Below are 13,268 nucleotides of genomic sequence, written 5' to 3'. Positions count from 1 at the left end.
GCAAGAGACTAGAATTAACTCTATATCTTAAAGCTCCTTAGTCTTAGATTTATTTAGTCTAAGGTAGATCTATACCTTATATACTATTATAGGAAAGAACTTATAGTTATAACTTATATAGATAATATTTTAATTACTAGAAGATTAATAGATTCTATAAACTAGTTTAAAAAAAGTTTTAGAAAGATCTTTAATATTAAGGATCTTAGGGAACTATTAAGGATCCTAGGGATAAATATAACTAGAGATAGGAAATATAGAACCTTAAAACTTAACTAAGAACACTATATCCTTAAGAGCCTTTAGAAACTTAAGATAGATGCAAAGTTATTAAAGCTAACTCTCTTACTAATAGATAGTTATAAGGGACTAGAAAAATCTAGCCTAGATAATAAAAGATATAGTAGGGAAGAGTACTAAATAATAATTAGGACTTAGATATAGCTTATAATTATTATAAGGCTAGATATTGCATTTACTATTAGAAAACTAAGCTCCTTTTCTAGTAATCCTTCTACGAAATATATAAGAGCCTTAAAGAAAGTCTTAAGATACCTTAGGTTAAACCCCGATCTTAGAATTACTTTCTTAAGGGATAAACTAGGATTCCTAACTAGATACTTAGACTTAGATTTTGCTATAGATAAATCCGATAGGAAATCTGTTCTTAGAAATGTTTTTATGCTTTATAATAAACTAATCTTATAAATAAGTAAGAAGCAGAAGTCTATAGCTACCTTAATAATAGAAGCTAAGTTTATAGCAATAAATACCTATATAAAATAATTATAGTTCCTCTTATCCCTTCTTAGAGAAATAGGTTAAGGGAATTTAGTTAGATTATCCCCTTTTTAACTAAAGATTAAGGCTAGAGAGGAAATATTAAATAAGCTTAGACTAGTTTATTTTTTTAGGGATAACTAGGCTTACCTAATACTAGTAAAAGATGCTTATATTTATAAAAGGTTAAAGTATATTAATATTATATATAACTTTATTAGAAGACTTTAGTAGGAAAAGAAAAATTTTATAGAATATTTTCTAATAAAGGAGATAATTGTAGATAGGTTAACTAAGCTATTAAATAGACCTAGCTTTTAGACTTTTATAACCTAGTTAAGACTCTAGTAAATAAGAGGAGAATAAAGGGCAAAAAGGGTAGTATTGCCTAAACTAAGTTTTTAGTCTAGGCGACATTATATACTAAGTTAAGGAATTGTACTAAGATAGTAGCTAAGATAGAACTATACCTTTAGGCTATAGGACTACCTTTCTATACTTAATAGAATTTATAAAATTGCAGGGAAATATATTTAGCCCTTTCTTCCCTAAGTAGGAGTGTTAAAACTTAATAGGTTTAGAAAGGGAAGAGAGCTTAGAGTAGAATCTACTCTAAGATAGTTTCCTAGTTAGGTAATTAGGATACTAAGGCTAAAGGCACACACTTATTCTTAATATTTAGTTCTTAAGATAATTAATTTAATTAATACACTTGTTTAGTTCCTACTTTAAGTGCTGTGCACCTTATAATAAATTAGTTTAAGATTAGAGTCTCTTATCTTACCCTTTGCCGCTGCATCCTATTACCTCCCTAGCCTCCAGATTTGGATTTTTAGTTAGACAATTTAACAGATTAGATAGTTAGATAGTTAGATAGTTAGATAGTTAGGTAGTTAGATAGATAGATAGATAGAGTAATTAGGTTAATCGCGGAGTAGTAGTAGCTAGTCTCTTCTCTTTATATCTCGTTAATAGCATTAATAAGAAGTAGGTAAGAATTACTAGTAGTAGTAGCGCGCGTAAACCGGAGTGCTATAGTATAATCTACGTAACCTATATACGAGCTATATACGAGCCTAGGCCTAATCCTCCGTAGGCCGTCTACCGACCGTCTATAGACCTCTAATTAGCTCCGACCGTTAAATTTTATCGACCGTCGAACATTTACGACTACCTATATTAATTTAGGTAGCTATTAATTACCGACGGTATACGCGACTTCTACTATATATCGTACGTAGCTACTTAAATTTTAATAGGCGCTAGAACCTACTAGACGGCTTGTTTATATTCTACCGCTTAATATTATTAGCGCTTATATTAACATTACGGTAGATATAGATCGACGCTTATTTAACTCGACCGGAAATTTATAGTCGAAATTAAACCGACTATTAATTTATCTAACGGTCGCTCGACTATCTATTAACCGTTCCTATCCTCTAGGCACCCTACTAAGGTAGAGTTAAACTCTAGCCCTTAGTAAAAGAATCCTTCTAGAGCGTACTCTACCTAGGCTAATTACCCGAAACTCTAGCTATAGTCCTTCCGATATACGGAGGAGCTACCTCGTTAGGAATACGCTTCGCGGGAGGAGCGACCTCGCGGCGATAGCGAAAAAACGCATAGAAATACGACTCGAAAAATGTAGTATAACGCCGAGCGACGGCCGTTAAAACTACGCTTATTCCGAAGAGTATAATTATAAGCGCCTCTTAATATAGGGCTCCCCTTAGAGGGCAAAAGATAGCTATACTCTTCGGAATTAAGCTAATAATTCCAAAGATACGCGGTAATATATAGGATTCTAAGCTAGGCCGGAGATTAGCCGGACCTAGAACCGTACCGTTATAAAGATAGAGCTCGAAAGTAAGAGTATATCTTTTCTAGGAGTAGAGTATATTTCTTATAGGTATTTTAATTAAGAAGCTTCTTACGTTAGTACGACCCGCTTATAGATTATAATCTAGCGTAGCCTTTACTTACTAAAAGCGCCTACTTATTAGTTTTTAGCGGCTACGATATTTACCCTAAAGAATATACCCGTATATCTTTTTATAGAACGTTATAAGAAGATTATACGTAATTAATAAAAGTTTACTAATCTAAAGAGAGAACTTAAGAATAGCTTAATAAAGTTTCTTAGCCGCGCTACTTATAAATGTTCTATTTAGATATAGTAGAAAAGTATAGCGCGGTCGATATAAGAAATCGATAGTAAGATTAGAGTACGTAACGGCCCTTTCTACTACCTTAGGGGCTACTCCGCTAGTATAGTAGGTTTTAGTAGTCTTAAAAGCGGCGACTCTATAAAGAGCGAGGAGTTAAGCTAATATAAAGACGGCTATAAGTAATCTATTTTAGCGTATAGTTCTTATATTAATAGCTCTAAAGAAGGGGTAAGAGGGGTTACCGTATACTTATAAATAGACGGGAAGCTAGACGCTACTTCCCGTAATACTAAGATAGCAAAAATTTTAACTACTCCTTCTATTTTACTATATCGGTAAAAGGAAAAACATTTAACATTTAGAATTCCCTAGTAGTTACCTACCTAAGCACTAATTAAACGATTATATATTTTAATAGGCTAGAGCGGACGGGATAGCTTGCTTTTATGCATCTATAGTCGGAGGTGCTCGTAGATAAGATATCTAACTTAATATCCTTTATAACATCCTACTAATATACTATATAGATGTATATCTAAGCCTTCCTCGCCTACTTCGTTCGTTTCGGATACGGTCTTTATCGTACTAAATGAATATTTAGTGCGACAGAGCTATTGTATGTGAGCAGTTTAAGCGAGAGCCGATGAAGTAGTCGGAAAGGAAGTAGTTCTTTAAGGGAAGGAAGATTTCGGCCTGTTTCCGTTAATATCAACTCTATATTTTTACTAGTAGCACGGGAAACGTATCCAATCCTACAACCTTCCTAACGCATAGTCGCAACGCTAGCAAAAGGCCTAGATAGCCTAGCTGCGAATACAAAAGCTCTCCTAAACGGAAGAACATAGCCCGGTAACTAGATCTCGAAAACCAGAAGTCTCCGGATAGTCCGAATCCCACGTATAGACTCAGCGCCATTAGATAAATAAAGGCGTCCAATCCAGGGCCTCTACTTGTAGTTCGAACGCCAAAGTACAGGTCACTCGACTAGGATATTAGCGCAGCATTGCACATCGCTGCGGTCTAGACAGGGAGGAGAAAAATGGGATAGATCTAAGCCGGTTTGGGTCCCTCTAGAACAATAGTCGGTGGTGTTAACGGGGGACCTGGGGCTCGGGCATATCGACGGGGGATAATGTTCATCCAGTCGCAGATCAGGAACCCGGTTATTATCCCTACCATTTAGTGGAGATAGCTAAGGAATTGAATAGCAAATGCGGAAGGGAAAGACCATAAGGGTTCTGGAATCGGAACGCTTCGAAAGAGTATCGTCTAGAGCGGTTCGGAGAGTGCGTATACGATTGTTGTGGTTATCGGAGTAACGAGATATCTAACGGGCTATTTGGGAGGGGGTTTAGAAACAATCCAGAGGCGAGAGACAAGCATTGTTTCATTCAGGAGTATTAGTACTATAACTGCCCATCTTATTGCCGGGTCTACGTAGTCTAGACGGGCGATAATGTCAGCGACTTTGTGCGATAAAGTCATGTTGTCGTTGTTTAGAGGTGAGCGGTTGCGAGATTAGTAAGCCTGCAACGAGAAAATTGGATTGCATAGCGGAGATGCTAGAGTTGACGAAGAAAAAGACAAGTAGATGCTCGGCTTTTACCGGTTAATGTACGTTGCCGTAACTTACGTCGATAAACAAGCTAACGGTGGCATAGTGAATTAAGTAGAGGGGTACCTTAGACATAACGATTAAGGGCACTCAAAATACCCCACGGCTTGATTATTAGCCACGAATAAGTCGCGCTAAGATGCTCACGGCATTAGACCGCATACGGCTTAATCGCTCTAAGACTAACTAAATATTGTTATAAAGCTGTTACTAAATTAAGGTGAAGTACGTAGATAACACTAATTAGCATACAGGTGAAAACTCTGCATCTAAGATGCGGCTATATCGTCTAATCCTTAGTTATCTATAGATTACGTGCTAGAATTACAATACTCCCCCTTCTAGCAATATTATATATATCTATATAAAGGATTAGAAGCTATTATTGGCTTTAGCAGCTAGATACTACTATATATACTTAATATATACGTTATGCACAATTATGCGTGTGTTTTAGGTCCCTATAACTTAATACATATGCCTAAGTTCTTTCTAACGCTTCTATAAGAGGCCTCCTTCTTTTAAACTTAACTATTATCTATACTATAACATCCTTTATATTAATCCGCCTTATATTATATCTAAATACTTAATTAATCATCTATTAAGACACTTAATTAAGCATCTATTAAGACATTTATTATGTTTATAGCAATCAACCGTAGAGGTAGTTATATAGCTACTAGTATAGGTAGTAGTAGTAGTAGTAGTAGTAGTCTACTAAAGAAGAATCCTAGCCGTACTAGTTACTAGGCTACTAGCACTTCCTAGAGAGAGAAGCTGCTAGAGAAGGTTTAGAACATTCTAAAAGATCTTACTACCCGTAAGTATACTCTAGATATAAAGGGCAGGGTTGTTATTCCCCTATCGCATTTTAACCGTTACTTTATTAAGAGCCTTAATAGAGCCTATAAGGAGGGCCGTAGTAGTGGTCTTAGCTTAGTAGCTATTTTTAAGGACATCTTAAAGAATCCTCTAGCTACCTAGTAGATAGACAAGCTTACTAGTAGAAAGCCTAAGTTTAAGGTTGTTACTTAGCCTCGTTTAGCTACTCCTAGCACCCTTAGCTCCGGATCTAAGGAGCCTATAGTTAATATTAGTAGTAGCAACAATTACTACCTAACTATTACTGCTTCTTTAGTTCGTAGTACTTAGATTAATAGTATTATATATAACTCCTATGCTAGCCGTAGTAACACTGTCTTTAATAGCTGCATTACTATTAAGGGCCTATTTAAGGGAGCTTACCTAGAGTATGCTATTAATAATTATTACGAGCACTACAACTTTAGTACTTATAAGCCTACTCTAAGAAACACTCGCAACCGTACTAAGTTTAATGCTCGTGTTGCTTAGAATCTAGATAAGGCTAAGACATCTAAGGCTCCCGATAATCCTCTAGCTATTACCTACCGCAACCGTCCTCTCCTACTAATATATAATAGTAATAGCAGACCTCTCTTTTAGGCATTGCCCTTCTAGTCGCCTACTGCTCTTAGAAGCCCTACTAGAAATGTATACCCTTATAATACTCGCTACCCGATTAACTTCTTAAGATCTCTTCCTACTCTAGGCACTAGTAGTCGTTATAGAATAGCTATAGTTAACTTTAACTACCTATTAGCTTCTAACCGAGAGTAGTAGAGAGCCTATATAAGGGCTGCACTACAGAATGTCCTAGAGAACTTTACCTAGATATAGGATGCTAGTGCAGCATTTAACCCTAGTAAGATTCGTGCCCGTCGGGATAAGGATGCTCCTAATAATAATAATAATACTAAGATAACCTAAGAGTAGTTAGGATTAAGAGCTATAAGCTCTAGGAGGTAATAGGAAGCCTAAGAGTAGCTAGTTAGTAAATTTCTAGTAGTCTTTCTATAAGTTTAGATAGCTAATATAGTTCCTAATAGTGTTTTTGCTTCGACAAATAAAATAGGATAGTAATAACTATAGTTATTATAAAGGAAAAGTTTTGCAGGTCCACTAGGGACTATATAATTGCATTAGGGGACTTTAGCTTTGTTAGTGCATTAGCTAGCTACTTAGAAGTGTTTATATATTCCACTTTAATGTTTCTAAGATTATGTTGTTCCCTATAATAGTAATTTCTTACTAAAATGTGTCGTAACCTTCTAGAGTTTAAGTGATTCTTAACTAGGCTAATAGCTAACTAGTTGTTAACTCTAATAAGGACAGTCTTAACTTTCTACTAGGTAATTAAGCTAATCTTATTAAGAAGCTCTCTAAGCTAGCTAATCTCCCTAGTTGTTTTAGTTAAGGCTAGGTATTTAGCTTTAGTGCTCGATAGGACAACATCCTTTTGCAACTAGGACCTCTAAATAACTAGCCTACTATATAGCTTAATAAGAGACCTAGAGGTAGATCTCCTTATTATTAGATCTCCTATATAGTCTAAGTCTAAGTATGCCTTAATACTAAGGCTCTTAGTCCTTTTAAAGACAATGCCTTTTGCAATTATACTCGAGACAAACTTCTAGATATACCTTATAGTAGTAATATGCTTATTAGATAGGTTCTAAAGGAATCTAGCAAGATAGTTAATAGCATAGGTAATATTAGGCCGGGTATAATTAGAGAGATGCTAAAGCTCCCTAATAATCTTATTAAAGAGATTATATTGTTCCTTTATATAGCTCTTCTTAGATAGGGATAGTAATCTTTCTAGTAGGAACTTTACTAGCTTAATATTTAATAGCCTATAGCCCTCTAGCTTCTTACGGCTATAATACTACTATAATACTATAGTAGTTATTTCTAATTGCTAGATATGCAATCCTAGGAAAAGGTTAGTATTAACAAGCTTAATACTATATTTTTTCTTTAGTCCCTTAATTACCTAGTCGATATTGCTCTAAGTCTAACTAAGGATCTAAAAGTTATTAATATGTATAAGAATAAGGGCTCTATATCCTATAAATAGGCATATATCTAAGTAAGTCCTTTTAAGACCTATATCCCGAAGTATTACGACTACATTATAATACTATAGAGATGCAGCCTACTTTAGCCTATAGAGTCCCTTTCTAACACGGATTAGAAACTTCTTAGGATCTTTCTTTCCTATATCTAGATACTTAATCCCTTCTAGTAGATACATCTAGATCTCCCTATCTATTATAAGGTTTAGGAAGGCTATCTCGATATTAATCTAAGATCTTTTCTAGTAATATTGTGTAGCTAATGCTAGGAGGATTCTCCTAGTTATAGCTCTTAGGGTTAGTATAAAGGTTTAAATATAATTAACTCCTATCTTCTAGGAGTATCCTTTAGTAGTCTATCTAGCTTTGTACTTCTTAATAGTACCGTTAGCAAGCTTCTTTAGCTTGTACACCTATTTTGCTTTAAGGGGAATTCTTCCCTTAGGTAGGTTACTAATCCTTTTCTACTCGATTGTGCTAGTAGATTCTAGGGATTTAACTTCCTTAGATATTGCCTTTCTCCACTTTAGATGTTATAATGCCTCTAATATAGACTAGGGCTTAGTAATAACTACTCCCCTAGTATGTAGCTTTTTGTAGTTATGCCTAATTATAGACCTTTCTAATCGTATTTAAGAGGCTATAGGGGGTAATAGGTCCCTCTTTCTTTTACTAGTTATCTAAGGTAGCATAAATAGCTCTATAAGTATATTAATATCTTCCTTAGTAGAGGCACTATTCTAGGGAGAGCCTTAGAGGAACTCCCCCTAATCCTTAGGGCTACTACTAGGAGAGCTCTAGGACTATAATCTCCCCCGAATCTCTGTAGGAGATAGCTTAGTAGGCTATTATCCTTAAGGAGCTTCTTGCTCCTAGGATGTTGCTAGAGGTAGATCCTAAGATTAATACTTAGTTTCTAGGATAATTGCCTAAGGGTAATACTTAGGGATAGGCTGTACCTAGGCTTCTTGCCTAGTAGCCGGGGTATAAGCTTCTAGCTTAAATACTACTTAAGCTTCTAGCTTAGGGTTAGTTGCCTAAGCTTCTAGCTTAGTAACGGGCACTATATAGGCTTCTAGCCTAGTAGGTGGAGTTATAAAACCTATAGGGCTTATATAGAAAGGCTCCCCCTAAGACTTAGGGGTATAATAACTTCTAACTATGTCTGCATATACCTAGTTCTTATTAAAAGTTATATGCGGTGTAAAAATAACCTAGTGCTTCTATGCTCCTCTATAGTTAAGCATAGGGCGCTAGAGGAGGTAGTTTATAGATAAATGCTCTTAAAATCCTATAAACTAAAAGATTTCAGCCCTTAGGGCAAACTTTGCTAAGATCTAGCGGTTGTTATTATAGATATAGGCTTTGCAGCTAAATCTTCTTATATAGGACAGATCTAGGGAGGTTTCCTAAGAGACATTAAGATCTTGCTAAAGGTGAAGAATAGGGATGTTTTTAGTACTAAGATTTATAAGCCGGTTTGTAATATATACTAAGTATTTTAGTGTATAGCACTATATGTCCTAGGGGGCTCTAGCATTAATAACTATTGCCCTACCTTTAGTAAGGACAACCTTATTAGAGGATTTAGCAACACTATTCTATTTAGGTATGTATAGTACTAATATATCCTACCTAAGTCTAGTAGCCTTAGCTATCTTAGTAGTAAGGTTGTTAATAAATTCACTACCCCTATTTATAAATATAAGCTTAGGGATCTTTCTATATACATTTTATACTCTCTAGATAAAGATCCTAGTAATCTTAGGGCTATTACTCTTTAGTCTAAGAAGAAACACCTATCTATAGCGGGTCTTAGCGTCTATATATAGTAGGAAATACCTGTTCCTATAGATGTCTAGTAGGCTAATTAGTCCTACTATATCTATATAAACTTTATTAAGTGCTCTAGCCGCTGTAGGTCTTAGATGCCTTAATATAACTCGCTAGGATCTTAAGAGCTTGCATGTTTTATAGTAACTTATTATATCTATGTTAATACTCTCTAGTCTAGTTACCTTAAGCTTTATAGCGTTAAGGATTAAGGCTCTAATATAGCTAAATCTCTAATACTAACGCTCTATATTAGCCTTTAGCTTTATAAAAGCTACTACTACAGTTTTTCTAACTATAGTCTTTCTAAATAGGGGGGGCTATTAGCCCTCTAGGATAAGGATCTTTACATCTTTTAGAACAAGCACTCTATAGAGCTTTTAAAGCTTCCTAATAGGCTTGTTATCCTTATCTAGGATAGTTCTAGTCCTAGTATTATATATAATGCTAAACTTCTCTAGGATCCGCTCTATAGAGATAAGGTTTATATTAGAGCCTAGGGAGTATAAAGCTCCCTTTAGTTCTAGCTATGTTTTAAGACCTTTAGGGCCTTTTAGCTAGAGAGTTACTATTCCTAAATGCGTAACTCTGTTCTTCCTAATAGCCTAGGAGAACTCTACTAGTTTCTTTTTCTTATAGAGATCTTTAAACTATGCTTTATTATTAAAGAAGTAATATGCTATCCTAGAGTCCTATATATTAATATAGCTATTAATAGGCTTTGTTAAAGATGCAGCTATTACGACACTGCAGCTTATTAAGCTATTAGAATCTAAGTCTAATAGGGACCTAGATAAGTCTTAAGCTACTATAGTATTAGCTCTTCTCTACTGTTTTTTCTTCTAGGACTGCTTCTTCTTATTATTATTAGGCTTTCTAGCTTTCTAGGACGATAGTGCCCTATTAGAGTGTTACTTATAATATTCTGCATTAGTGTAGTTATATTTGCACTAAGTGCATTTCTTATTATTATCTTTAATATCTGCTATTACTCCTCCTACAACTCGTTTCTAGGAAGGATTAGGCTAGTAGCTTAATACTAGAGGTTTCTTACGTCTAAGAGAGGTAATTATATCCTCTAATGTTACTAGCTAGGGTTTATTAGTATATCGCTAGCTTCTAAGCTACTTAATGTAGTTTAGATCTATAATAAATAGTATATTTATAATAAGAGGTAGGAATATAAGTCCCTCCTATATATTAGGAATACGGTTAGCTCTAGTATATTACTTAGTAGCTATCCTATACTAATATATCTACTTTTAGAAGTCTTTATAGTACTTTAGGGTGTTATTACCCGTTAATTTAATGCTTCTAATCTGCCTAAGAGTGTTATAGATGTCTATAGTAACGACTAGTTAATATATAGCAAGGATTGTTTTAAATAGCTCCTATGCTGTTTTCTTAGTACTTCCGAAATTAGGCCTAAGCTTTTTATCTAGCCGGCTATAGATAATACTATAGGTAACTATGTCCTTCTTCTTAAACTCCCTTAATACTAGTAGATAATTAGCTATATTAGGGTAGTTAATCCTCTAGAGCTCTAGTTATAGTAGCTCCTAGGGAAGATTATAGAAGATATATTTAAGTACATCCTCTTTTACTAGTACTCCTCTAAGTATTGCCTTCTAGCCTAAGAAGTTAGTACCTTTCCTAAGCACCTAATTCTCCTTAGCTGTCTTAACTAGCTCTATTATATTTTAATCCTAGCTCTTCTTTTAGCTCGCTAGGATTCCCCTATTAAAATAGTAAGCATAGGGTTAATATTATTAATGCTAATAACTTCTTAGTAAGGACAGGATCGCAGTAGCGCCGGGCTTATAACCTGTTATAAAGCTGTTACTAAATTAAGGTGAAGTACGCAGATAATACTAATTAGTATATAGGTAAAAACTCTGCATCTAAGATGCGGCTATATCGTCTAATCCTTAGTCATCTGTGGATCACGTGCTAGAATCACAACAAATATGCCTGGCTTCAACTATATTCTGTTGTTATATACATCTATTTTGTTGAGAAGAAACACCTCATTATGGTACATCGCCGATCTGCACTTTTTTTCATACATCTATGGTCGAATGTGCTCAGTCACGATCTTGAATCAATATAACCCTTTGAAGTTCTACAGCACTCGGTCAGCCTTCGGTCTAATCTCCACCTTCGTGTTCTTGATCAGCCTGCAAAGACTACAAAGCTGATTGCATTCATGAGAAAGATGGAAAGGCAAGGAGTACTTGGACCGGGAGTGTGCCGTCCTTTTATTCCAATCCGATTCCCGTCTGTTGGACGAGACTCTCTAAGCGGAGAACGAACATAAATGGGTGGGCCTGGTGCTGGAGCTCGTACAGCCCACCGCGTACCAAGATGTTTACCGGAGAAATTTGGCTACATTGAAAGTTTTGATGATTTTTACCACGAAGAAGGAAGGACAGAGATCGAGGAGTCAAAGGCTGCAGGAAAGCCTCGTCTCGAAGCTTTCGAAAAGCACGCGGTGGGTTCGATATGGTTGATGCGGGAAGAGAAGCAGATTATCAGAGTTGTCTAGATGGTCGGCAGACTACACGACCCGGTTAAGTTACTCATGTTGACCCAGAAAGCTGAACGATGGTCAAGCGTCGTCGACGTTGGTACCACCTGGAGACGATGAAGACACATATTTGTTGCCTCATCAGGGGAGTTTGCTTCCATGCACATGTGGTCATACGTGCAATTAATAAGGGCATTTACAGAATTCTGTCTGCTTTAATTTCGTGCAGCTGCACATGATTAATGATCATACTGTGATCCATTTTCCAAACACTGTCAAAAGGCTCTTCATACATCACAAGATTCCGAGAATACCTATACGATCACAAGATTCCGAGAACGCCTCCGCGATTGGCGCGAACGCTTGCTCCACATAGAGACCACCAGCAGTAATAGCACTTACCCGAGCTGGGCAATGCTCAGCGAGCAAAGTACCGACTCGAGCATAAAGTCTCGGCGCCTTTTCAGCGCCGCTAGCAATCTCCGATCGTACGTTGTCCGGAAGGGTGGGAGCGCAAGCAATTTTTGTCAGAGCAGTTGCTTGGGATGATATAGCCTTTCCGGTCTTCTGGTATACTATGATTGCCTTCTCGCATGAGGGAGTCGGGGCTTTGCTGTTCGCCATTGTGTCGATGGCCTGTTGCGTGTAGAAATTGAAGTTCCTGACAGTCGAGGCCACTTTGCCGATGGAGTACTTTGAGGTGTATAGATTAGTGACCATGCATTCCGCGTGAAGGAGATGGGAATAGGGGTTCAACGTACCGCATCGTCTTCACCGTTCTCTACATYTCGTACGCCAATGTCTGCGTCGCTGATAAAGCCGACCTGTCCGGCGGCCAAATTTTGGAAGGTTGTTAGCTTTTTGTTGGTAGAGCGGTTTGCTTACAACGGGTCCGCTGAACCATTTGTTGCGATTAGGATGTTCCGACTAGAAAATTCTCAGCGCCTCGACAAAGTGGACGGTCACTTACCTGCTGCAAGGCTTGGAGGCTAGACAGCATGATTCCCCTCCCAAAGCCTACGAGGAAGCGGGAACGTTGCTAGATCGAAAGGAGGGCAAGCCACAGTATGTAAAGACGTTCTGTACTAACGCCAAGGGGTTTCCACTAGAAATACCAAAATGAACTAGTAGTCTTTTTCAAGTAGCAACGTAAGCAAACTTGATCTCGTCTGCTTGATGGCCTGCTAGACACATGTCGACTCTTCGGCGGTACCGGCCATGGCACATTAAGCCCATGGATGGCATTCATCGTCCTCGGCCTCTTGTACCTGCTCCGCCGCGTTGAGGAGGTCTCAGCCCATTCGTCTCCCCACCGTTCTTTCGACCTAATATTTCAATGCTACCCGGAAATGTCTAAGATGGTCGGACGCACACCGCTCGCCTTATCAGGGTCACTGAATCAC

The 13,268-nt window shown here is 36.9% G+C and overlaps 1 protein-coding gene; it reads right to left on the bottom strand.

The window, feature by feature from the left end:
- Nucleotides 1–12,159: 12,159 nt before the first annotated feature.
- RCC_07545 (uncharacterized protein) lies at nucleotides 12,160–12,865 on the bottom strand (the record flags this gene model as incomplete). XM_023772801.1 has 3 exons in its annotated part: nucleotides 12,160–12,558; nucleotides 12,627–12,689; nucleotides 12,836–12,865. The coding sequence occupies 3 exons, from the start codon at nucleotides 12,863–12,865 to the stop codon at nucleotides 12,160–12,162; spliced, it is 492 nt and encodes a 163-aa protein (XP_023628569.1).
- Between the last annotated feature and the right edge of the window lie 403 nt (nucleotides 12,866–13,268).

The sequence above is a fragment of the Ramularia collo-cygni genome (assembly GCF_900074925.1).
Source record: "Ramularia collo-cygni strain URUG2 genome assembly, contig: RCC_scaffold11, whole genome shotgun sequence".
In the NCBI taxonomy this organism is placed as follows: domain Eukaryota; kingdom Fungi; phylum Ascomycota; class Dothideomycetes; order Mycosphaerellales; family Mycosphaerellaceae; genus Ramularia; species Ramularia collo-cygni.
Note: the sequence above shows the minus strand (reverse complement) of the source record. Positions and strands in the feature narration are given on the sequence as shown.